Source organism: Globicephala melas, chromosome 11, assembly GCF_963455315.2.
Source record: "Globicephala melas chromosome 11, mGloMel1.2, whole genome shotgun sequence".
NCBI lineage: Eukaryota > Metazoa > Chordata > Mammalia > Artiodactyla > Delphinidae > Globicephala > Globicephala melas.
The window spans coordinates 68,595,335-68,622,278 of NC_083324.2; the positions used below are offsets into that span (position 1 = coordinate 68,595,335).

Consider the following 26,944-nt stretch of genomic DNA (forward strand, 5'->3'; position numbering starts at 1 on the left):
GGGAGGAAAGTCCTCCCACTCCTCAGATACCACCCTGGCAGCAGCAGAATGGGGTGCCTTGTTACAGCCCGGCCTTTGCTGTCTGGGTGGGGGTGGGGCCATGAGTTTTTCCATGGTATTTGGATGGAGCAGGGCAACCAGTATCTAAAAGTTTCTGTCTCACTGGGTTGCCCCCTTTCCTGGTGCCTTGGCTATAGAGAGCAGAAGTTTTTTGGCACTTTTGTCTAAGTCTACTGGTGTTTCTGGGTTGCCAGTTTCTCCAGCATCCAGTCTGGGATACATGAAGCAACAAAACAAAACAAAACAAAAAAAACACAGGGAACTCATGGCTGTGTCATTCCTTTAGGTCCTGAAGTCCCCTGGCCAGTCTACCTTCTTATCTCCACCTTTCAGGGTCTTCTTATATTCTTTTATATATAACGCCCAGAGCTTTTAGCTGTACTTAGTAAGAGGATTAGAGAGAAGTATGTCGACTTCATCTTTGTCTGGAGACAGAAGTGACTGGCCATAGTTTTAAAGTGGCAAAAAGAATAAAGATTTCTAACTTTTCAACCCTTAGACTGAACAGGGCATTGACGTTCACAAAGTACACTCATATTCATTGTTTCTTTTCATCCTCAAAACAACCTGGTAAATGTAATATTATTAGCATCACCCTTTCTCAGATGGTAGAACTGGTTCCGAAGTGAGAGGCCTGACCCAGAGTCACACAGTGAGTTCATCACAGGGCTGAGGCCAGAATTAGATTATTCTACTTGTTGCCAAATTTTTTGAGCCAGATGAGGTAGAAGCATGAGTACACAGAGGTGAATAACTGGCTAATAAGATTTATTTTAAATACTCTTCTGTGGCCCTCCTTCTCTCCCTTTCTGGTCCTCTTGTCTTGAAGGTGCAGGATCTATCTTCTGCCTGTGCAGCAGGACTGGGCAAGCTATGTGACCCACAGCATCATCAGCAAAGCCTGTTTCCCAGGGCACAGGTGAGAGCCCTGCTGGGCTTGGCCCTGGCCCCACTGGAGTGTGGGACTGCCCCTCCCATGAGGAAATCCCTCTACCAAGCCCTGGCCTCCCCGCCAGCCAGAGCACAGGTGGACAGGTATTCTCCAACATTCTTCTCCAAGTCTGAGGTGGTAGCCCTGGGAGCTTTCTTTTCCCCTTCACCCTCTTCTTCTCATAAATTGAAAGGCTGCCCTTGATATTGTTCATCATTCGTGAAATCAAAGGTTAAAAAGCAATGGTTCACAATAGGTTTTCAGAAACCATCCTGGCTGGCCTTGCTGCAGTGCAGAGGCTTTAGCTGCCCAGTGGCGCCAGCTATGGGGACCTGTATCTTGGGCGCAACCAGTCCTCCTGGCAGTGTGCGCCCTATTCATTTTGGTCAAACCATGTTCTTCTCTAACACCAAATTTCCAAATTCTTCCAAAAGCACTCACTGTACCTAAAATGAATTTCCTACACCCCAAGCTTTTAGGTAAAGCATAAGACTGGCTGGAAAACTGGTGTTCTGCAGATTTACAAGTGCATGTGATAAAACCCCCGAAAAGTCTAGATTTCAAAGTTTTCTGCCTAAATCTTTAAGTAAAATTCATACTCCAGAATGATGTGCTGCGTTCAGCTTGTGGCTTCAGGTATCCCCTGACAGAGCACCACATACTCCCAAGATCAATGCACTCCAGCTTGAAAAGCATAACACCAGGTGAAATATCAAGCAAAGCTACAACCTCTTTTATGTGGTGCAGCGCCATACACTAAACGCATCTGTGGACCTGCTAAATTTCACCTTTCCAAAAACTTATTCCAAAACCAGTGAGCAAAATGAATATGCTAGAAGGCGGTTTTTACCTTCAAAGTTCAGAAGAGGCGGAATGTACTTCCTAGTGGAGATGTGCTACAGAACAAATAACCACAGAGATTCTTTTACTTAATTTCCCATGATACAAAGTTAGAGCTTTATAAATTCTCACCACCAGTCCTGCAGTTCTGCAGCCATGGAGTCATATCACTGATTTGAGTTAAGTAGGAAAAGATGCATCTAAATTAGTAAGATTCCTGAACTACAGAATTTTGGAAAGAAATATGATTACTTTTATTTAGCTTTAATTGTACACAGTAACCAGAATTAAGCTACAATAGGTTAACCCAGTAGAGCAGCCTTAAAGGGGCAGTGTAAGATGAACTGGATTTACACTGAGCATGTGTTCCTGGAGACTAACCTTCACCAGAACAGCAGGCACTTCCGTTTAACATCGAAAGTGGCACAGCTTCCATTCACCAGGCCTGCCAAATTATATAATTCTTAAAACTATATTTTTCAATTTATGGGATAAATATTACTTCAAATATTGTGTATAAATGACTTTATTGATACCTTGTATTTTACCATTCAAAGTCCCACAATTCAAGTTTTCCTAAAGTGTGAACATACTATATATGACACATTTAAAGGCAATGAAAACAGAGATTCCCCCAGGCTCTTAGTTTAGTGTTAATTTCCTTGATAACCCTCTCCTCTGCAGATGAATTAGAGAGAGACGTGAGTCTGCCTCCATCTGTCCATCCACTATTTTTTTTTTTTTTTTTTTTGCAGTACGCCTCTCACTGTTGTGGCCTCTCCCGTTGCGGAGCACAGGCTCCGGACGCGCAGGCTCAGCGGCCATGGCTCATGGGCCCAGCTGCTCCGCGGCATGTGGGATCCTCCCAGACTGGGGCACGAACCCACGTCCCCCGCATCGGCAGGCGGACTCTCAACCACTGCGCCACCAGGGAAGCCCTGTCCATCCACTATTGAAGAACACTTTCCTGCAGAGTAGGAGCCTGGATTAGTGATGCTGAGCAGAGCCCTTGGTGGTGAGCAACACCCAGGAGGAAAGAGTGTTCTCACACCCAGCAGACAAGCTCAGGGCACACCATTCCTTCACCATAGACACTAGGGGAGCCACAGTGAACAGAAACAGCATTCTCAAACAGACAACGGCACTCTCAAATGACAGAGGTGAGCCCACCACTGAGAATCACCAAATATCCGAGGAAAGTCTGTACTGGGAAAGCAACGCACCAAACTCAACAGTAGAAGAACATTCACATAAAGAGAAAGTACATAGAAAGAAAAGCCAGTGTTTCCAAGAAAGATAATTTTCTTCAGAAGGAAAAGGGAGGAGATCACATGAATAAACAAGAATAGACTTTTTTCATTTCCTACAAATGAAAACTAAAATTGTAAAAACTAAAAATTTAAGAGGTAGGTGATAGAGAATATACATGGCTGAAAAGCAAACCACCATCCTGGAAGGATATAACTGGTAGTTCTGGATCCAGAAGTTCCAGAAAGAAAGAATAAATAAGTTAGAGGGAAGAAAATTAATTTTTGAATCATCAAAGAAATTAGCAATGTGATGACCCCTGAGCTTGAATATAATAAGGGTTTTTAGATTGAAGTGGCTGAATGAGAGACAAGAATAAATGATTATATGAAAAAATAGCCATACCTAGACAATCAATAGACTCACTGATATAAAATTTCATAAAAAGAAAAAGAAAAAAATCCTAAAAACATCCAGGAAAGAAGGGTGTTTCCTAAGAAGAAATAAGAGCCAGATTGACACTGACATCTATTCAGCAACACTGCATACAAAGAGACAATGAAGCAATATCTTCATAGCTATGAGAGAAAGGAATTTTTAACCTAGAATTCTATACCCAGTCAAACTGTCATTTAACTGTGAAGGGGAATGAAAAGCTTCAGAAAGCTCCCCAGTCTTGAACTCTCTCTAAAAACTTATTAGAAGATGATTACCAGCAAAACTAAAAGGGAATCCAAGGAACAGACATAAGTATAAGAAACAGTGAAAAGCAAAGAAAAATAACTTAGAGATAAGTTTAAGCAAATGCTGATAATGAAAATGATTTTCGACAATCCTGAATAAAATTATCAGTAGATCTCAATACCAAAAGTGCTGGGAAAGTAGGAAAGGCAAAGTAAAAGTGTGCTAAGGTCCCTGCCTGCGGAGAAGAGAGACAGACAGGCAGGCAGATGGAGGAAGTTCAGATGTTGAGAAAAAATACAAATAAGTTTTAATATCTGAATTTAAACCACACAGAGGTGTGTACACCTTGAGAGAGAAAATGGAAAGTGGCAAAAGCAACAAAGAGCACAGTCAAACCAACAAACAGCATGAAAGGGAAAAAAATAGAGAGTATGATAAATAGAAAAAAACCCTGAGAGGATAGCTCCAAACACTATTACAGTAATAATAATAAATATTAACAGGTTAAAGTTACCAATTAAATATCAGGGACTCTGAGTTTAGCTACAAAAGCAAAAGCCAAATATATTTTATTTACCAGACCTATATTTAAAGACAAAATGACACAGGGAAGTTGAGTTAAGAGATCGAGAAAGATAAAGCAGATAAAGGCTAACATGAAAAAAATAGCAAAAATAGTTTCAGGAAAAATGGGACACAAGAATAAAAGTATTAAAAAGGACAATGACGAATGCTTCCTACTGATGAAAGATATGATTCACTAGGACCAACTTGAGCAGCCTGGATAAAAATGCTCTTGCCTGTCATTTTTCAAATCCTGTCATCATCGGGCTGGGCATCTTTGTCAAGTCAGTGAACAAAACAAATAAATCTCCAGCCTTCAATGGAGCTTTTGTTCTAGTAGAAGACAGACAAACAAAGCAACTAGTAAGTAAACTATATAGTACGTCAGACGGTGATAAGTGCTCAAACAAATAAAATAAAATAGGGAAGCGTGACAAGGAATGCAGTTTCAATCGGGTACTAATAAAGGAAGGCCTTCCTGAGAAGGGGATACATGAACAAAGACTTCAAAAGAGCTGAGGAAGCAACTAAGCAGATTTCTGAAGGAAGAGAATTCCTGTCAGAGGGCACAGCAAGGGCTCAAGGGGGAAGTGGGCTCAAGATGGGAGAGGCAGTCAGTAATGGGGGGGGAAAACAGACATCCATGAAACACAAACTAAGGTCCCCTCCCCGAATGATTTTAGAAAGACTCAAAATAAAACACATGGGATGGGCTACCTGAAAAATGACATAACCCAAAACATTACTAAAAAGAAGAGAATTTTAGAAATGTGTGACATCCAGTCAAGGAGACCTGAATTTAGTCTAAAGAGATGCTGTTGGATTGTGACTACAACTAAAATAGCTTAAGCCTACTCAATTATATTCTACCCACTGTGACGGAAGACAGTATAAAAAGAGAAGGGCTTAACAAGTTTAGGGATCTAATGGACAGCATGGTGACTGTAGCTAATAGTATTTATAAATGTTAAAAGCTGCTAAGAGAGCAAATCTTAAATGTTCTCACCACAAAAAAGAAATGGGAACTACGTGACGAGATGCAGGTGGTAGCTAATACTACGGTGAGAATCATTTTGCAACTTATAAATGTGTCAAATCAACACATATACCTTAAACTTACACAATGTCATGTGTCAATTATATCTCGATAAAGCTGGGACAAAAGAGAGAAGGGCGTGCTTTGGGTAGGATTCACGAGATAGGAGTCTGGGAGACAATGTGTGTCGATATATTTTCAGCAATGTCGTGGTTGAGGGTGTACTGATCCGTGGACTTGAAAAATGGGTTTACTTAGCAGACATATTTTTCATTTGAATAGTAAAGATAGATATATCTGGGGTTAATTAGGTCATAAAATCACCCAAATGATTTCAGGATCAGAAAGCAATCTTATTACTAGTAGTTTCCCATACAGACTCCCTACAGAAAGAGAGCGTGCTTATCTAAGGGCTTGAGAGTCTAGTCTCAAGGAGACTTTGCCAACATATATTAATAAAATGGCACTCCAGTTTGTTCGGAATCATTTATTCTCATGTGAGTTTGGTTCCAGTAGTCAGCAGCCTGGAACTACCTGGGTATACAGAAACAAAAGGGACCTAAGCTAAGAGTCAAGCTTTGAAATAGAGTTATTACACAGAGGTAGAGTTGGGTCAACCAGAATTAGGCCTCCCAGGTGTCACAGTCCTTCATCTGTCTAACCATGTTTGAAACATTGTACTCAGAAAACAGCACTGGACTTAACAGTTAGACAACCATCTAGGACTCTGCTACCACTAGCCACTAACCCTGAGCAGTGCTACTTAATCTCTCTAATCCTCAGAGATTTACATATCTTTCAAAATGGGAGTAATAATAGCTATTCTGTCTATCTCACTGGTTTGTTTTGAGGCTCAGAATCTAAATCTAAAACAAACAAGGTGTAACAATAGAAGGTATTAGTACTGCCATCATCACATGCCCTACAGCCTGAGTACATAATTGATATACTGAAGCACATTACCACAGTTATCTGAGAATTGAAGGCAAGATGAAAAACCACTAACCCACTGAACAAAATATAGGAAATCCTACCTCTCAGCAACTGGTTTGGCAATGTTTTCAAAAATGGTCTCTTGCTTTTCATTCTGATCAAAAATCCTTTGAAATCTGCAAATGTGAAAACAGTAATTATTTAAAAGCTTGAGCCTTCAAACACTATTGGATTAATACATACTTTTTTTTCTCCTGAAAGCTTTGTAAATTACCTCATATTTACATCACTGGGCTTAACTAACCTAACACAATGTTTGCCCTGTAGCCCCAAACACACTGTACTCTTGTACCCCTGTATACAAATGGTGGGTAAACAGTATTGCTTTGACAAGATCTGCACAATAAATCCCTCTGAAAAACCGCAGCAGCTTTGAACCAAATAATAAACTGTGTGTTTTTTAGCTCTCAAGAGGGACAGTGTCTGCAATTGGCATCAAATTCAAATCTAGATAAGTGCATGAAATGGAAACCCAAGAACAGGATGTAAACAGCCAAAGAACTTCTGATGTCTGACCTGTAAGAAAAGAATGCAGCTGTGAAATGTATGATTTTTGAACTTAGTTTTAAAGTTTTAAACTGAAGTTTATTTTCCATTAATTAGGTACTGCACCTAGTATCAGCTACTTAATTCTTAGGACAGTTTGTTTCATTTTGTTGATCATGAGTCAAAAGTCAAACAGTAAATTAAGATAGACCTGTCCTATAAAGGAAATCTTGATCCGACTGGCAAGGCTCGAGCCATGGGGGGGGGGGGTGGTATCCATTGCACCCTTCTTGCAGTGGCATCCTGATTTAGCTTAGTACAGGATCACAAGCACAGCTGAAAACCTGGGGGGAGACTCACAACCTATCCTTATACAATGTGTTAACTCACAACCAGCAAATATAGCCCCCATTCAAACATCATGAAGAAACAGACAGGGAGCAATACAAACAGGAAGGAAAGTAAAAAAGGGAGAGAAGGCAAGGAGAAGGGGGAGAAAGAGAGAGAGAGAGAGAGAGAGAGAGAGAGTGCATGCATAAGCACAGAGGGCAAAACGTTAACAATTGATGAATTTCCCACAAAGGGTAAAGGAGATTTGATTGCATCATTCCTCCACCTCTTCTGCATATTTAAAAGTTTTCAGAATAAAAATTGGGAGAGGGGGTACATGAAAGCAAAACCTTTGAAACACCCAAATCCTAAGCAGCTTTCAAAGTGCTTAGGAACCTTTGGTGTGTGTATCTGCCCACACAAGTGAGTTGGGCACATGTTCAAGTAAAGTAGAGACTACATGAAATGTAGGTTTGTTTTCACTACTCAGGAGTTCAGAAGGATGTCTGGAGCTGGGTTGGATATAAAATGGAATGAAATTCATTGTCTTTAATCAACATTAATTTCAAAAGATTCCTACAGCATACCAACCACCCTTTTGAAGAAGCAAATAATGAAACTATATACAAAGAGAGATTGTAAGGCACTCTGGGTACTCATTTAGCAGGCCAGATTATATTTCAGCAATATTTACTGAGTGTGCCCAGAACACTCCTCAAGACCCTATAGGTGTATGAGGGCTTCAGATAGGAATGTTGAGATAACACGGCTGCTCATGTGCTCTCCAGAGCACTACCCACTGTGATGTCTGAGCACAGACCCAGCGGTGCTTTTAGGTGATGATGCTAAGGCTGTTTTGCTTCTTTTACTAGGTTGGTGATGACTGAGCGAATGAATTAGCCATTCCCAACTCCACTTCCTTAAGAGGAATGACATCTACCACCATGTAAACCAAAGAGATGGCAGGAGTTTCAATAAGTCACACATTGTGCATTAAACATAAAATATCATCACCCCCAAACATTTTACTTTATATAATGCAGTTGTATAGTAATCTGGAAAGTCATTATGATCAGCTGTCTTCTGAAAACCACTGAAGAGCAAAATAGCATCAAAGAGTTTAATAAGTTCAATCTAATCCTTTACAGAGGAAGAAATTGAGGCCCAGAGAGATAAAGCAACTTACTCATGGCCGTGGAGCTAATCTACAATGTGCCTTGAGACATAATGTAGGTTTCCTGATTCCTAGCAGGTCCTTTCATTTATTAGGAGGTTGCGTAGGCTTTTTCTAAAGACCATTTCAAATGTGGTCATTGCTTATCTCTTCTCACCCCAAATCTGTTCCTCCCGGTCTTCCTCATCCTGGTAAATGACACCTCCATCCTTTTAAAAGTTCAGTCCAAAACCCTTAGAGTATATCCTTGACTCCTCTCTTTCCATTACACTCTATATATGACCCATCAGCAAACTCTGTCAGCTCTGACCTTCAAAATACATCCAGAATCCAACTATTTCTCAACATTTCCACTTGCTACTACTCTGGCCCAAGCTGCCACAATTTCTTGCCTGGTCTCCCTTGCCCCCTCACAGTCTATTTCCACATGCTAGCAAGAATGATCCTGCTCAAACATAAGTGAGATTATTCCATTCTTCTGCTCACAACCCCCCATTACCTTCTCTCAGCACTTTGGGAAAAGTTCCATATGATCTGTCCACTCTGCTGCCCCTTTAACCTTCTTCTTCCCCTCCAGCCCCCTTGCTTACTTTCCTCCAGCCACACAGATCTCTCACTCTTCTTCAAACGTGCCAGGCACTCTCCCATCCCAGAAACTTCGCTCTTGCAATATCTTCAGCCTGGAATTCCCATGCCCCAGGTATCTGAATGTCTCGTTTCCTTACCACCTTCAAGTTTTTGTTAAAATGTACACCTTTCCTGAAGACCCCGTGAAATATTGCAGCCACTCCTCCACTTTGCTGCCCCTCATCCCAGCACTCCTTGTTCCCTTTCCTTGCCTTATTTTTCTCCACAGCACTCAACACTTTCTGATACATACACCTTGCCCGTCCATCTCCTCCCACTAAAATGTAAGCACCTAAGAGCAGAAGCTTGGTGGCATTCCCTGCTGTATTCCTAGCCATTAAAACAGCATGCAGTGGATGGTTAATAAAGATTTATTGATTGCATGAATTTTCTTGGGAGAAAACAGCCTTTAAAATACTAAATATTTATCTCTGAACATATGTATTTTACTAATTTCTTTATTTAAAATACTAAAACCAATGTTCTTTTCAGAGATTTAGAAAGAATGATTAAGAGATTTAAAAGAGATTTAAAAATAAGCAGATAGCACTTTTTCAATAAGCATGTGTTTAAATTGCACTCTGTTTGTATCTACATAACACACAGAGTACTTTGGACAGGGCCGATGGATAGAAACATGGCCAACTGTTTCTTAGCATTCAAACAGAATCATGCTGAATAAAATGTTTTAGCAAACTGTGGAGACAGGCCTAGGGTATCTGTCATTAAGTCATAGCTACTAAGGTACGTAGCATGCTTACACCAGTGGGAGAATGCCCCTTCAGAAAAGTAAGTCATATATTAGAAGGCTACTCCTTAAAGGATAGAATGAAAGGCAAAGAGGAGCCAAAAAGACCTGGTTAGGACCATCTCACCATGTAACCTTGTGCTAGCCATCCTGCTTGTACTTACTGTAAAAGGAGACACAAGAAGAAGAAGGGGTGGAGGCGCTGGGAGAGATATATACATGATAGACAAAGGGGGGAGTTGTGAAGACCAAAGAGAATCTTTATAAGACAAAGTAATAATAACAATAATTACAATAATAATGAGGGGGGAGGAGAAATAAGAAGTGGAGAGAGAGAGAAAGAGAGAGAGAAACACAAAAAAATATCTGAGATGGTTTTATCCAAAGGGCAAGGGCAGGAATAGTCTCAAAATAAGGCCTATGAAAAACAACATAGAGAGGAATGCAAGAGAGCAATTAGGATTCCTTCAGCAGGACCCAGGAATCTTCTACCTAAATTTAGGCCAGAGACTAAATATGGGTTTAACTCGGGCTCAAACTTCTCCAGAAATCAAAAGTGGGGATTAAAGGAAATGATGTCATCTGAAACTGGAAAATAAAGGCAGTATGAAACAGCCATAATCCCCAAATTTAAGGCCTGGCTACTAGAATAGTATTCAGACAAAGGGCACTGATGACAATCCAGGGGTAGCTATTTGCTACTTTCCACCTGAACCATACAGTTCTGAACTGTGCTAGAGAAATAAAACGTAACACATAAATATGCATATATGTGTAATTCAAAATTTTCTAGTAGCTTCATTTCTTAAGTGAAATGAAACAGGTAAAATTATTTTTAATAATATATTTTAACACAATATATCCAACATTTTATCATTTTAACATGTAATCAATATGAAAAAAAATCTTGAGCTATTTTATATTCTTTTTATTTCATACTAAGCCTTCAAAAATCCTTGATATATCTCATACTTACAGTGCATCTCAATTCAGACCAGCTACATTTCAAGTGCTTAAGAGCTACATGTGGCTAGTGGCTGATACACTGGACAGTACAGATACAGAGCGTACATATGTACACTTGAGGTCAGTATACCATTTATGTTATTAAGAAGGCTCACCTATACAGCACACATCTTTAATAAAGTTTAGTCATGCACTGAACTTCTTATAAGAGCTAAACTATAGTGGGCCAAAAAGGAAAAAGATAACACTTGATAAACAGATATAGTAAAGAAAGGCTGAGATCTTGGGCTATCCTGTTGGATACAGAAATATATCCCCTTTTTAACTTTGGGCACAGCAATGAAAAGACAACTTGAATTCTATCTACTAGATAAAATAGAGAACTGTGGGCTTCCCTGGTGGCACAGTGGTTAAGAATCTGCCTGCCAATGCAGGGGACACGGGTTCGGGCCCTGGTCCAGGAAGATCCCACATGCTGTCGAGCAACTAAGCCCGCATGCCACAACTACTGGGTCTGCACTCTAGAGCCTGCAAGCCACAACTACTGAGCCCACGTGTCACAACTACTGAAGCCCATGTGCCTGGAGCCCGTGCTCCACAACAAGAGATGCCACTGCAATGAGAAGCCCGCGCACCACAACGAAGAGTAGCCCCGGCTCACTGCAACCAGAGAAAAGCCCACGTACAGCAACAAAGACCCAACGCAGCCAAAAATAAAATAAATTAAATAAATTTTTTAAAAAATAGAGAACTGTACTACATTCTCCCCAAGAAATGGTACCAATGATTTCACAGTGTCTATTAAAGCAGTATAAGAATTAGTTCAATAGTAAAACAGAAATGAAGATGAAAAGAGAAAGGCTTACTTAAATCTGTAGCTTTCTCGCTTATTATTCACAAATCCATCTGCCAAATCACGAGGTAAGATGATCTCCAAGCTAGGTGTTAATTTTTCATCTTCATCTATGGAATAAATCTGAAAATGTGAAGACAAGTGAATATAAAATGGTAAAATTATGGCTTGAACAATGACCATGTTATTATGACATGCATTGTAATAGTGTTTAAAAAACTGCACTTTTCAGATAAAAAGTCATAACATAGCACAATTTGGATAATTTTCCTCTTTAAACTCTGTGCACACTCAAACAAATATATGGAACTGAACAAGAGGTAAAACCGAAATCAATGCCCAATCAAAGCTCAAATCCTCTTTGAATGATGTAACATTCAAATTTGAGTATCAAGTGTCTGTCTCCATTGTTGAGAAGCTAATAGCCCTGACAACAACATATTATCTAAGTATTACTTTGGAATTATGTACCAGAAATTAACATTTTACTACAACCAATAAGCATTTCTGAGCACTTCCAAAATGCTAGACACAGAGATGAAAGGACTGGGTCTGAGCCTTCTCAGAGAGCTCACAAGAATGCCCTAATTCAAGTTATGTTCAAAGAAGTAAACGTTTCCACGAGACATATTCAAGCGTCTGATAAAAGACATGTGGTTTCAAAGGAGACATGTAATTCATGTCTTTGATGTCATTTTCAAGATTCTCCTCCCAGCTCAGCCACTAATTAGAAAATGACCTGGGAGAAATCACTTAACCTCCTTAAGCTGATATGGAAATGAAGGGTCTTAACCAACCACCTTTACAACTGTAATATTCCCTGATTCTTTTCTTGGTTACCTACTCCTTTATTTATTGGCCAGGAAAAGCAAGAGTCAAGCCTATAAAGAGATCATGGGGAATAAAGAAAAGTCTATGATTCAATCTCCAAAGACCTGGGTCTAACGCTGATCTCAATTCACCAGCTGTGTGACCAGCCACTGCTTTCAGAATCTCGGTACCTTATACATAAAATGAAGAAAACAGAATTGCCTCCATTACAAGATTGCTGTGGGGCTCAAAGGATGTCATGGAAATGGAAGCATTTTGTAATGCACCATAAAAAATGTTAGTCATTAGATTTAGAGGTTTTTAAAAAAGATTTCTTGTCTTTCATCAAGAAATAAAATTCCTTCTAACAGGCAATACTTCCTGTTTAAGACCCATTTAGATGCTTGATTATGGGGGAAAAGTCATATTTTTAAATAAGTAAAAGCCTATCTAAATCTCCAGAAAGTCTGAATAATTTTCCTATGCAGATTTTTATTGCGCCCTCTCATTTAAAATGTGAGGAGCTCATGTAAGAAAAGTCATGCTGTAAAATAAAATTATTTGTAGAAAGTAATGGCAGCAGGTCCAAGGCTTTCTGGCTAGGTTTTCTCAAGAGACATTTAAAAATTACATATTATAGGGTATTACATTATTTTTTTTTAAAGGTTAATGGCTAGACAGGTGAGTTAAAGGAGTGTGTAAGACATAAAACATAAAGGAGTGAGAGGTGCCACAACATTTTAAAAAATCTGTAACACTCAGTACTCAGAAGAGAAAAAGGACCAATAATTAGAGTAGCTACTGTGACCCTCAACTCCTCTCATTAAGCCATTCTTTGAGGCATTAAGAAAAGTCCCTAATGAAAAAACTTGTTTACGCTAATAGATTGGCTTTCTTCCGTTAGTCATAAAAATATGTGAGATAGTTTGTTTTTAATAGGAGACAGATCAAATGCAAGGATGAATATGAAAATACTTCAAAATATGAAAGGCAGTATACAAATGAAAAGCATTGCCATTGTTAAAATGATCACAGAGCATCTTCTTATGTACCTTTTAATGTATTAATCTATAAATTATCATAATTTAATATATAGTGCCTTAGGGAATACGATTAATGAAGTAATGGAGCCACAAAATGAAGAGGAAAAAAAAACACCTTTGAATCACTTGGTTTAATGTTACAAGGAGCGTTTCTAGTCAGAGAAACAACCACACAGTCTTTGGGGGGCAAAAGGACAGGGTGCTAAAAGTGGGATTTCTAAGGAAGAGCAGGGATACTCTCTGCTCCAGGCACAGATGAACTCAAAATTCGTTCATCTGCGTTCTCTTATGTTTGTGTTATGCGGCATAATGTTGCATCTCGGTAAGAATCTGACATTATTAAAATACACTATGATACCTAAAAACACTTCCTGGAGTAGCAAACAAGCCACTCCACCGAATCTCACCAAAGAAATGCAAAAGGAGGCACACTGAAATATTCAAACATTGCATTTTAAGGAAAGAGGAAGTTCAAATTAAATCCAGCATTCTCCATCAACCCACCACCACCCCCAGTCCCACTTCTATCCATCTTCTCATGTTACCATATCCAAGCACCTGTTTCTGACTGCTGAGTCAATGTAGACAAGTTCAATATTTTTAGCTAAGAATCTGAGGAGGGCTGGGGGGGTAGGGAAATGTTACATATAATTTTTATAACTGATGCACTTTTACAATCCTTCTTGAAAATGAATGTAGGAGGAGAGAAAATGGGATGATACCCATGGCTCCTTTCTATACTCTTTATTCCTTAAAATTCAAAAAAAAAAAAAAAAGCCAATATTTTCTTTGGAGTCTTCTCATGCATCTTTTCCTTAATGTATTCCACAAATGAAAAGACTGAAGATGATGACGATGACAAGACACTATATTCTCCTTGTTTTAAATACATAAATTACATGAGGCAAATGCTAAATTATGAGCTGCTATGATGTTACATATATACATACACACTGTGTAGATATGGGGTAGAGATAAAATATTATTAATAATATGCCCATTCCAGAGACTCGTGAACAGGACTCAGATTGCCCTTGCCTATATCCTTATTTTGTGAGGCAAAAAGGTTTTGTCCCAAGAGCCAAGAGCTTTGGAAAAAAAAAATCTTTAATTAAAATCAGGGTTCTGCCACTCAGTAGGTGGGTAGCTTGGCCAAATTATTTAACCTGAGGCAGCTTCCTCATCTATAAAATGAAGAAAATGACATCAATCTGGCGGAGTTCTCTTGAGACTCAGGGATAATGTAGACAAAGCATCTAAGTGGTAAGAATGACTATGGTCCTTCCCAGGGAAAGAAAACAACGTTTGAGAAGCATTCAAAGTACAATATCTCTGCTCAGAGTAAGGGTCATGTCTTAACCTTCTTTGTACCCTTTCGAGTTTAGCACCCTAGAGGAAACACCTAGTAATGCTCAGTTAATGTTTTCTGAATAAAAAGTTTATGTGTATTCTGTGTCAGGATGCATAAATATCTATCCATATCTGTAATGAGTGTATGTCAACGTTCATGCTTCTGTTCCTGATAACAATACAGTTAGTCAACGAATTCTAAGGGCCCATTGCGGGCAGAGCACCGTGTATGCTTTGTGTATCTTTATCTGTAACTATTGTCCTATCATCTCAGACACGGATAGGCACGTTTCTCTTGCTTGCACGTTTTGCCTGAGGACGAAAGAGAAGCTTGAGTGTACCTGGGTGGGCACAGCTGTGTGACTGTCCTCCAGAAAGGTGCAATAACGGTGAACAGCTGAGGCGCAGTCTACGTGAGCGTACACGCAGACGTACCTGCACGTGCACGTGTCTGCCGCTGCGTGAACATGTGCGTCCGGGGGTACGCATGTGGCTCTGTGAAGGTTAGTCTGGACCCGCAGGGCTGGGTTGGGTGGGAGTGTACTGGGTGTCTGTCTGTCCGCGCCCCTGACCGCAATGCGCGGGAGTCTGCGAGGCTGCCCGGGCTCCGTGTCCAAGTGTGCTGAGCTCCGGGCCGCATCCAGCGCCTGGCGCCGAACCACTCACCCCGGCCCAGGCCCCTCGCGTGCCGCCCCTCCCCCGGTCTGAGAGGCCCCGCCGCGCCGGCGCCCGTGCTGCTCCGACCCGTACCCCTTGTTGCTGTTTCCGGACAGTGGGCTTCACCCTGGCGAAAATTTGGATAGTCTGCTTCACCATCTCCTCCCCGGTTCTTGCACTGACCCTTGACCTCTCTCTCAGGCCGCGGCTCCCAAATCTTCTGACTCCCGCCACCTCAGGCGAGACGAAGCCTTAGCAACAGTAACTAGGGACACTACCCAAGGAGCACCGCGCCAACCAGGACCGCCTCCTCTCCCTAATTGGTTGCTGACGGGTTGGGGAGGCCCGAAGGGAAGGATTGAGGGTGGGGCGGGGCAGAGCCTAGCGGGGAGAGCTGCGCATGCGCATGGTGAGGTCCGGCTTCTGGCTTAACGCCAGAGCTGGCCTGGAGAGTGGTTAAACGGGGTGATAATCGTCGTGCCTTGCTAGTTCTTCAATACATTCTTTCTCTCTGCCAACACCTCTTTTTAGCACTGAAGTCATTCTGGTTTTTATTATTCATTCATTGAAGAAATGGCACTTGATCTGTGACAGCAATATACTGGCCCTGGATCCTGAGCTGAGCAAAACTTCCTGTGCCCACTTGGAGATTAGGGTCTGATGAAGGAGACAGAGTTTTAATAGGAAATTACAAGTTATGTTGGGGTAGCGCGGGGTTCTGTGGAAGGGCACCTCATCTAGTTCTGTTTTGGAAGAGGCCAAAGTTGGAGGAAGGGGGACTGTTTCCCATGCAGTGGTCCTGGCATGAAAGGATGGGCTCCGGTGTGCACTGTTGGTGGGAATGTGAGTTGGTACAGTCACTATGGAAAACAGTGTGCACGTTCCTTAAAAAATTCAAAATAGAACTGCCATGTGATCCAGCAATTCCACTCCTGGGTATATATCCAAAAGAATTGAAATCAGAGGGATATTTGCACTCCCATGTACACAGCAATATTAGCCAAGATATAGAACCAACCTAATTGCCCACTAATGGATGAATGGATAAAGAAAATGTGATCTGTATAATGGGATATTATTTTATATATTTATTATGTTTTATATTTATAATGGGGATATATATGAAGATTATTCTGCCAAAAAAGAAGGAAATTCTGCCATTTGCAGCAATGTGGATGGGCATTATGCTTAGTGAAATATGTTGGAAAAGAAAAATACTGTATGCTCTCACTTATATGTGGAATCAAAAAAAGTTGAACTCATAGAAACAGTAGAATGGTAGTTTCCAGGGGCTGGGGGGTGGGGGAATGGGGAGATATTGGGCAAAGGGTAGGAACTTCCAGTTATAAGTTCAAGGGACTTAACATACAGCATGGTAACTATAGTTAACAATATCATGTTATATATTTGCTAAGAGAGTAAATCTTAAATGTTCTTTTCAGGAAAAAAGTAATAATGAGGTGATAGAGTTGTTAACTAGCCTCATTGTGATAATCATTTCATAATATATGCATGCATCAAATTGTCACATTGTATACCTTAAACTTATATGTCAATTATATCTCAGTAAAGCTGGAAAATAAGTAAGTAAATAAGTAAATAACAAAAAGAAAAGAGGGGCTCCTCAAAAGATACTGTTAACACATGGAAAGTTGTTCCACATCATTATCCACCAGGGCAATACACGTTAAAAACCACAATGAGATATCACTACACACCTATCAGAATGGCTAAAATTAAAAATAGCCGCAAAACCAGATGCTGACAAAGATACAGAGAAACTGAATCACTCATACATTACTGGTGGGAATATATAATGTGAAACATATCATAGATAATTGTACAGCTACTTTAGAAAACAGTTGGGTAGTTTTTTACAACACTAGAGACGCAGCTACTATAGGATCCAGCAGTTATGCTCATGGGTATTTATCCCAGAGAAATGCAAACTTGTGTTCACACAAAAATCTATACATGAGTGTTCATGGCAGCTTTATTCATAATAGCTCCAAACTGGAAACAACTCAGATGTCCTTCAACCACTGAATGGTCAAACAAACAGTGGAATACTATTCGGCAATTAAAATGAAGAAACTACTGATGCATATAACAACCTGGATGAATTTCCAGGGAATTATGATGAGTAAAAGAAAACAGACTCAAAAGTTAAATGCTGTATGATTCCATTTATATAACATTCTTGAAATGACAAAATTGTAGAGATGGAGAGCAGATTAGTGGTTGCCAGGGGTTAGGGAGGCGGGGGGGGGGGTCGGGTGAGGTGCTACGGCTCTAAAAGGATCTTTGTGATGCACTGCTCTGTATCTTGACTACAGTGGTGGGCACAGAAATCTACATATGTGATAGAACCGCACACACACACACACACGCGTGTGTATAAAATTGCTGAAAGGTTAGTAAGATTGAATAAGATGGACGGATTGTATCAACGTTCATTCCTTGGTTGTGATATTGCACTATAGTTATGAAAGATGTTACCAGTGGGAGAAACTGGGGGAAGAGGATGCAAGATCTCTCTGTGTAATTTCTTATAATTGCACGTGAATCTACAATTATCTCAAAATAAAAAGGTTTTAAGAAGAAACGCTTAGAAAAGAAAAAGAAGAAAGGCTTGGAGAATGAAAAGACAAACCACAAACTGGGAGAACATTGCTGCAAAACACATACCTGATAAAGGACTGGCATCTGGAATACTTAAAAACTCTTAAAACTTAATAATAAATAGGAAAACAAACTACCCGATTTGTTTTTTTACGAAGGGTGTCAAAGCATTAAACAGACATTTTCCACTATAAGGATGGCGAGTACATGAAAGATTTTCAACATAATTAATCATTAATGAAATGAAAAATTAAAAGTACATTCAGATACTATTACACACCTTTTAGAATGACTAAAAAGAAGAAGATAAGCTGGCAAGGGCTGGCATGGATGTAGAGTATCTGGAACTCTCAAACATGGCAGGAGAGAGTGCAAAATGGACCAGCCACTTTGCAAAACAGTCTTCTACTTTCTTATATATAAAATTGTATATATACTTACCATGTGACCCAGCAATCCTACTTCTAGGTGTTTACCTAAGTGAATTGAAAACTGATGTTCACACAGAAAGGCAAACAGGAATGATTATTGTGGTTTTGTTCACAACTGCCAAAAGCTGAAACAAAGCAAATGTTCTTCAACTGCTGAATGGATAAACAAACTGGTACATCCACACAATAAAAAGAAATGGACTGCTGATGCCTGTAACAGCATAGGTGAATTTCAGATTTATTATGTTGAGTGAAAGATGCCAGAGGCAAAGTTACACACTTTAAAATTCCACTTTCATGACACTCTGAAAAAGCAAAACTAGAGGGATAGGACCACTGACCAGATCAGTGGTTGCCAAGGGCTGGGGGTAGGGAAAGAGGTTGATTACAAATGAGCATGGGAGAGTTTTTTGGGGGGTGATGGAATGGTTTCATATCTTGATTTTAGTTGTGGTTACATGACTATGTACATTTGTCAAAAGTCATAGAACTATCTATACACTTAAAGGGGTAAATTATACTGTATATAAATTGTACTATTATAAGAAAAGCAAAAAAAAAAATAGAGGATGGGGAATGAACAGGTGTGGCAGTAGTGGGGATGGAGGAGAGGAGAGAACTAGGTATTTATGAAATAGATTTTAAGGACTTTTTCACCTGGTGCTGTGTGGAAAGGAAGAAATGACTCAAGATTGGGCAACTGTGTTGTTTTCATACGTTGGCTTTTGTGAATCATGCTGCAGGGAACATGGAATGCATGTATCTCTTCAAGATGCTGGTCTCATTTCCTTCAGATATATTCCCAGAAGTACGACAACCTGTGTCCATCTACGAATGAATGGATAAAGAAGATGTGTTGTATATACATATACAACGGAGTATTATTCAGCCATAAAAAGAAGGAAATTGCAATTTGCAATAACATAGAGGAAGGTAAGTGAAATAAGTCAGACAGAGAAGGACAAATACTGTATAGTATCACGTATGAGTGGAATTTTTTTTTAAAGTCAAACTTATAGAAACATGGAGTAGAATGGCTGTTACCAGGGATTGGAAGGTGGGGGAAATGGAGAGATGCTGGTGAAAGTTTCAGCTATAAGTTCTGAGGACCTAATGTATAGCCTGGTGACTATAGTTAATAATACTGTATTGCATACTTGGAATTTGCTAAGAGAATAGATCTTAACTGATCTCACCACCAAAAAAAATTTTTAAAGTAACTATGTGAGATGATGGATGCGTTAATTAACTTGATTGTGGTGAATATTCCACAATGTATACCTATATTAAATCATCCCACTGTACACTTTAAATATATACTTTTTTTTTTTTTTTTTTTTGCGGTACGCGGGCCTCTCACTGCTGTGGCCTCTCCCGTTGCGGAGCACAGGCTCTGGACGCGCAAGCTCAGCGGCCATGGCTCACGGGCCCAGCCGCTCCGCGGCATGTGGGATCTTTCCGGACCGGGGCACGAACCCGTGTCCCCTGCATCGGCAGGCAGACTCTCAACCACTGTGCCACCAGGGAAGCCCTACAATTTTATTTTTCAATGATTCCTCAATAAAGCTGGAGGGAAAAGACTGGGCAATTGGGTGTGTGGTGCAGGTACTCACATGGACACGTAAAATAGATCAGAGAGGGAAAGAGGAGCATAAGAATTTGGGGACGTGCTCAATTTCAAGCACCTGTGGGACTTCAATCCATAGTTGGATAAAGTTTAGGAGAAAGCTATGGCTGAAAATATGGAATGGGGGGGTCATCACAGGGTTTTTTTCCAGAAGGTGATCAAGTCATTTACAAGGAGGGATGCTGCAATCCTAACACTGACGGTTGGAGGTGTAAGCAGGGCTACAAAGGAGGCTGGAGGAGCAGCTGGAGTGATGGTCTGAGGCAGAAAGGAGAATGTTGTAGCAGGAGAGCCAAGGGGAGAGGACGCTTAAGAAGAAGAAAGTGTCCAACAGTGTCGGATACTAAAGAGGATGCACGGAAAAATGTCCACGCAGTTTAGCAACTAGGAGGTCATTGGTAACCTAGACAGCGGCTTCAGTGGAGCGATGGGGTCAGAAGTCAAGATTACAAGGAGGCCCAGGAGTAAAGGACAGGCTACCATTCCAGAAGCTTGCTGCTGAAGGGTTGTGAAGAAGTAAAACACAGGGTGAAAGCTCGAGGAACCCAGGGTAAGGAAGGGTTTTTTGTTCGTATCTAAGGGGGTAAAACCAATAAGGAAGGGGAGGTTGAAGGTACAGGAAGAGAGAAGATAATGTGAAAAATTGGCATTATGCCAAGATGGTGCAATGGAAGAGGCTAGGGAGCAAGGGTATTCATAAAAGATCATTTTAAGTGTTGAATCATGGAGTCTAGGTTGCTTAGAGCTGCTAGTGATGTTTGACATGCAGGAGTGTTATGAGGTTTGGAGGGACAGTGATGGGTCCAGCATATGGGAAATTTACACTTCTTGTCTGAGCGCCAGGCCACATGACCAAATGCATTGAAGGGGAAGAAGTGTGGGTTCAAATCCCGCTTCTGTCATACCTAAGGGTGTGACATTGGGCAAATTATTTATGTTTTTAAGTCTCAGTTGTCTCATCCAGTAAATGGGGATGGATAATAACAACAGCTATGTCGCTTAGTTGGGAAGAATACATGTGGATACGCATATAAAACTATTACTGTCAGGTGAATAGAGAAGGCTCAGCACCCAAAGGGTTCTGACCTCTGGACTGGATTCCTTTGCTTGTAAACGCCTCCTAAGGGGTGGAAACTGCAACATATATATGGATAGGAGACTTACCAGGGATTATAAACTCACATCTCCTGGGGCCAGACCGATGGAGTAAGCATGTCAAGCAGGCAGGTATACGACAATAGGCGGTGGTCCTGTCAACTGGAGACTCTGTGCCCCCAACTAAAAATATTCACGTTCAAAATAGCTAAAGTACAAGGCTTCCTAAATAAAGCACGACTGTGAGCCCCCAGCTTACAACCTCTGTTCCTGTTGCTGGTATAGCCGACTTCAGTAACTCCCAGGCCCAGTGCCTCTGACAGGTTTACCAAAATCTCAAACAGATGGCTCTAATGGGTATTAAATAAGTTTTGAGATTAAATCTCCAAGTTACAGTGTCTTTCCCACAACTATTAATAGGTTGACATTCACTGTTATTATTTGCACCTTATCCACTTGCTTAAATATGGGCATTAAGATGCCTTCAAGTTGTTTAAAAGATTCTTGAGCTCTGCAGTCGCCAAAATAACATATAACTGCACCAGGAAAAATAGCCAGGGTTTATAATCCTCAAATCTGAAAGAAATCAAGCTGTGCCTGAAATGAATTAGCCTATAAGCAAGTTCGTTGGGTTTTGTTTGTTTGATTGTATGTTTTTTAAGAAAAGTCGAAACTGTGATCCAGTACTAGTTTTCAACTAGCTCTTTAGCTGTTGATCCTACAACTATAAAATGCGTTAATCTTTGTAGGTCTGGAGAGGGACCCGTTAAAATTTTATGGGCTGGTAATTTTGCTATTATAGAATATGTACCTAAAATTACCTAACTGCAGTAAACTTCTCCTTCCTCTATTTTATTCCGTGGCTTTGGGGGATTTATGATTGTTTGTTCAAAAATCTTTCACAGCCATAACATCCCCCTTTGTTATCAGATGAGCAAGCATGTTCAGACAGGAGTGGTAGGGCCTCCACGAACAGGACAGAAAACATTTGATTGGGGTCTTCTCCTATTACTTTACTCCAAGGGGCAAGACAAGGAACCAGAATTTTGCTGTTTATTAGTAAATAGCCTTATTAATAGAATAAAAGTCAACCGCTGTAAACTGTCCCTCTACTCTCTTGAAAGCTGCTCTTATCCATAATAAGAACTCAAGAGTATGTTTGGGGATGATGGATAGGACGTCAGGCATGATTCCTTCATGCTTGCTGAGGGTCCCTGACTGAGGATCCCATGGAAAGGAGTTGAAAGCCGAGGAAGAAAGCATATTTTCTGTGGTGGATGCTTTCCTTGAAAATCCCCTTGTCAGCCGAGCTCCAGCTCATCGGTCGTATGAATGGTCCTTATCAGAGGGATCCCCTCATACCTGGTAGAATAAAAAAGCCACTTATTCCATTGTTTCTGAATCAAGTGGAGAATACATAGAGCATTTTCTGGTACTCATTAAATGCAGAATAATAACAACATGCTGTTAAATTGTGGAGCAAGGGCACCACAAAATCTGTAATATATAATGTCAGCAAAGAATTTTCTTTTGAGAGTATGTTCAGCTAATTTAAAGCATAATTTCATTACCATAACCATCTTCACACACAGAGCAGAGTGGAATTCATAAAACTTTATACCAGCACTTGGGTTCATAGGATCCCAGTGGGAATCACTGGGTTTGGTAAACTGGCACCCCCTCCCTTTCCCTATCAGATGGTGGATGCAGATTTTTGACATTAGCCTGGGACCTGTCTCAGGTTCACCTCTGTCTGGCTGAGAGGCAGAGGCTCCTTTCCTCCTGCTTTGTCTGATCCTCTTCCTGCAGCTCTCCTGTGGCTCTCACTGAACAGCGACATCAAAGTCATTTATGGCTGGAAGCTGGTGGCCAGCCATATGGAATTACAGCCCAGGCTCTCGCCGGATTACAGAGTGTAGCATATGAACCAAATGACAGTGCCATGGCACAAAGGCTGGTAAAGCCTCCAGTTTTGAACGGAAAATATGACTGTGTATTTATGCACAGGCTCCTCATAAACAACCTGAATGTTTCACCAACATTCCCATGAAGCAAGGGATGGGCCGAGTTAAAATAGCTCCAGAATGCCTCTCTTCTAAGTAAATTACCCACCCTGTCCTATCTCCTCCGGTTGTTTACTTTAACGTGTTTCCCTGCATATTTCAGAACTCAAGAAATGCTTACCGACAAATAACGTAACTTAAGACATAAAAGAAAATGGCTCACATAGCAGAGTTCCTTTATCGAACGCATTATTATTGCCACAAAGTCTAACAACACCTTACCCATCCTGGATGTAGCTCTTGAGCAATCACATCTGCCTACATCTCCACCTCTTCCTCTCCTATTCGCTTCTCAATCCCTGCAGTCTGACTTTCATCTCCCACGCTCCACGGAACCTGTTTAAACTTTGCACCTCCAGAGTGATACCTTTCTGTGTATACATCCTGGAATAACATCATGATAGACCCAGTTGCCCAGGCTTGAGCTCAGAGTTGCTCCTCGCTGCTTCCTCCCTCTGAGATAGCTATATGCAGACAGTTTCCAAGTCCCGGTGATCCTACCTCCTAAATATCAATAACTTTTGTCTCTTTCCAGTCAACTCAATGCTTGCTACTTATCGCCTTAATGTGGCTCTTCGTCCTCTGCCAGCATTAGCAAAGATCTCCCAGCTGCTTTTCATGCCTCTAATCTCGTTCCCCTTTATTTCATCATTGACACCTGCTACAGGATTAGCTTTATACAACGCAAATAAGTCCACATCACTCCTTGTTTGAAAGCCACCGATCCTTCCCTGTTACAAATAGAATCGAATCCAAAGAGCCTTCCTAACCTGGTCCCAAAATGTCTTTACATCAACTTCACAGCCCTTATCATGTCCTCCACCCCTACTTCCCTGCTCCTCGACTCCAGCCACTGATTCCCCGCAGTTCCCAAACTTGCCATGCTTTTGCATGTCTCTGTGCCTTTGTGTGTGCTTTTCCTACTGTTTCCAGTGCTCTTTCCACCTTGTCCATTAGGAATACTCAACTCACCTTTCAAGACCCAGCTCAAATGCCACCTGCTCTGTAAAGACCATCACCCCCACCTCCCCTTGGCAAAGTTAGTGACCCTTTTCTGTGCAGCTATATCTTATACGTCCCTTTGTAATAGCACTTATTGTTCTATCAACATTGCCTGTATGTATCTGTCCCCCCTTCGTGCCAGGGATTATTTAAAACTTCAACTGTTTCCTGTTTCTGTCTCTGTATTCCCAGTGACTAATAAGGCTTTACGCACATACCACAGACTTCTACATGCCTCATGAATGAATGAGTGCATGCATAACCCATTGCAAGGAATCAATAAAATAAAACCCCTCCAATTTAAAATTTTTATCTGAGGCTCATATTTCCGTGGTGAAAATCCTCCTCCTCCTCTCTCACCCCAGAGAACAAAGGTAACCTGCAGACTGAGTAGACACTGAACAGTAGAAAGAGTTAGAAGCAAACACAGCATCGCCATTTCCATTTCTGAACCCTCTTTCTTCAGGCACAAAAAGATGGTTACCAATTTCCCAGGGTGATAAAGAGAGCACATTAACATTCGTGTCAGTGGACAAGAACAGAAACAGAGTGATAAGTATAAAAGCAAAGTAGTCCCATTGTTAAGTCAGTGAGTTTCACCCAGGGTGTCTGGGAAGCACTTAATGAATCTCGGAATAAACTTGTTTTTAATTTTAAAAAGAATGCAGTTTACGAATGACTAATTAAATGTTTATTCACCTTCTTTTGTTTCATGTTAAAAAGGGTTTGTTGGAAAGTTTGACATAGGCAGTCGCTGGCACTTCAGTAAACTGCTCTTCCTTCTCTCCCGTGAGTTTTACTCCCCCAAACACTAGAGGAATGTTTCCTAAAATACACAGCCTCTTGCCCTTTTCTCCCTCCTCTTTTCCCAGCCCAGCGTTCAGGGCCAGGTGAAACATCACTTCCTCTGAGCAGCCTCTCCTGATCCTCTCAAACTCCATACATCGCTCTAGCTCCGAGTTCCCTTAGCATCCTGTATCCTTACACCACACTATCATTATTACTTATAATAGACACTACGTACTCACCATGGTTGAGATTCAACCATTTTGTTGCGTGCATAAATAGTCTGGTTTTTTGCTTTTGTTTTTGATTTTTTGGGGTTTTTTTGTGGTACGCGGGCCTCTCTCTGTTGTGGCCTCTCCCGCTGCGGAGCACAGGCTCCGGACGCACAGGCTCAGCGGCCATGGCTCACGGGCCCAGCCGCTCCGCGGCATGTGGGATCCTCCCGGACTGGGGCACGAACCCACGTCCCGAGCATCGGCAGGCGGACTCCCAACCACTGCGCCACAAGGGAAGCCCAATAGTCTGTTCTTTTGATTCGCTGCTAGTAGTCCATGGGTTAGATGTGCCGCGGTTTGTTTATTCACTCATCCAGGGTAAGACGTAAGTCTTCATTTCTCAAGGGTTAATGCCTAGTAGTAGCATTGTTGGGTCATGGGGTTAGTGTATGATTAAATTTGTAATAACTCCTAAAAATTGTTTTCCACAGTGACTATACCATTATGTCCTCTAAACAGCAATATTTGGGAATTTTAACTTCTTTCTAGACTCATCAGCACTTGGTATGGACACTCTTAAAACACTTTCTAGACATTTGATATGTACTGGTATCTCACGTGGTTATAATTTTCATTCTCCTAGTGACAAGTGATGGTGAGCCTCTCTTTACAGGCTTATTTGGCATGTATATATCTTTTTTTTTTTTTTTGCAGTATGCGGGCCACTCACTGTTGGGGCCTCTCACTGTTGTGGCCTCTCCCGTTGCAGAGCACAGGCTCCAGACGCACAGGCTCAGCGGCCATGGCTCACGGGCCCAGCCGCTCCACAGCATGTGGGATCTTCCCAGACCGAGGCACGAACCCGTGTCCCCTGCATCAGCAGGCGGGCTCTCAACCACTGCACCACCAGGGAAGCCCTGGCATGTATATATCTTTGATGAAGTGCAAACCTTTTGGCCACTTTTTAATTGAGTTATTTGCTTTTTGTTGAGTCTGTACATATATACATATATTATATATGATTTATGAATATTTTCTCCAAGTCTGTAGTTTATGTCTTCATTCTCCGAACAGTGTCTTTCACAGAGCAAAAGTTTTTATAATGTTAATGAAGTCTAATTTATCTTTTTTTATGGCTCATGTTTTTTGGTGTTAGATCTAAGAACTCTTTGTCTAATTCATGATCATAAAGATTTTCCTCCTTTTTTTTATAAAAAAGTTTTATAGCTTGACATCAATAGTCTTACATTAAGTCTTATGATGCATTCTGATACATTTTAAATTAATTTTTTATAAGGTGTGAGGTACATGGAATTGAATTGAATGTCTTTGGAGACATTTTGCCTTTACCTTAGAACACCCTGCTTCCAATTCAACCACTGCAAGACTTAAGATGCCCCATTTTCTTATGTCATGGTTGTAACTCTAGTGAGAATCTTTGAGGCTGGGCAAATTTGAACTGAAGAAAGGCTTAATTTTAATCAGACAAGCTGACAGCAACGAATATTAATAAAGAAGAAATAGTGCAGGTGCTAAAATATCTAGTCCTTGCTTTGACAAGTATTGGTTGGCAAAATCAACATACAGTATGTGTATGTTTATCTCTATGTATACATCTGTTCATTTATACACTCTCTCACACACACACACACAGACGCATCTATAGACTCTTAAATATTTCTGAGTTATTGCCTCTCCTTAGA

The 26,944-nt window shown here is 40.8% G+C and overlaps 1 protein-coding gene across 3 annotated transcripts in view; it reads right to left on the reverse strand.

Annotated features, from left to right (window-relative positions):
* The window catches only part of KIF6 (kinesin family member 6), a 389,797-nt gene extending 374,159 nt beyond the window's left edge, over positions 1–15,638 (reverse strand). For 2 of the 3 annotated variants that reach the window (XM_060307977.1, XM_060307976.1), the window contains exons 1-3: positions 15,494–15,638; positions 11,554–11,663; positions 6,398–6,472 (exon numbers count right to left, since the gene is read on the reverse strand). In XM_060307977.1, coding sequence (XP_060163960.1) covers positions 6,398–6,472; positions 11,554–11,663; positions 15,494–15,559 — 251 coding nt within the window. In that variant the 5' untranslated portion in view covers positions 15,560–15,638. Of the gene's footprint in view, positions 1–6,397; positions 6,473–11,553; positions 11,664–15,493 lie in introns of those variants that run through there. The other variant, XM_060307978.1, reaches the window with a different exon arrangement.
* Between the last annotated feature and the right edge of the window lie 11,306 nt (positions 15,639–26,944).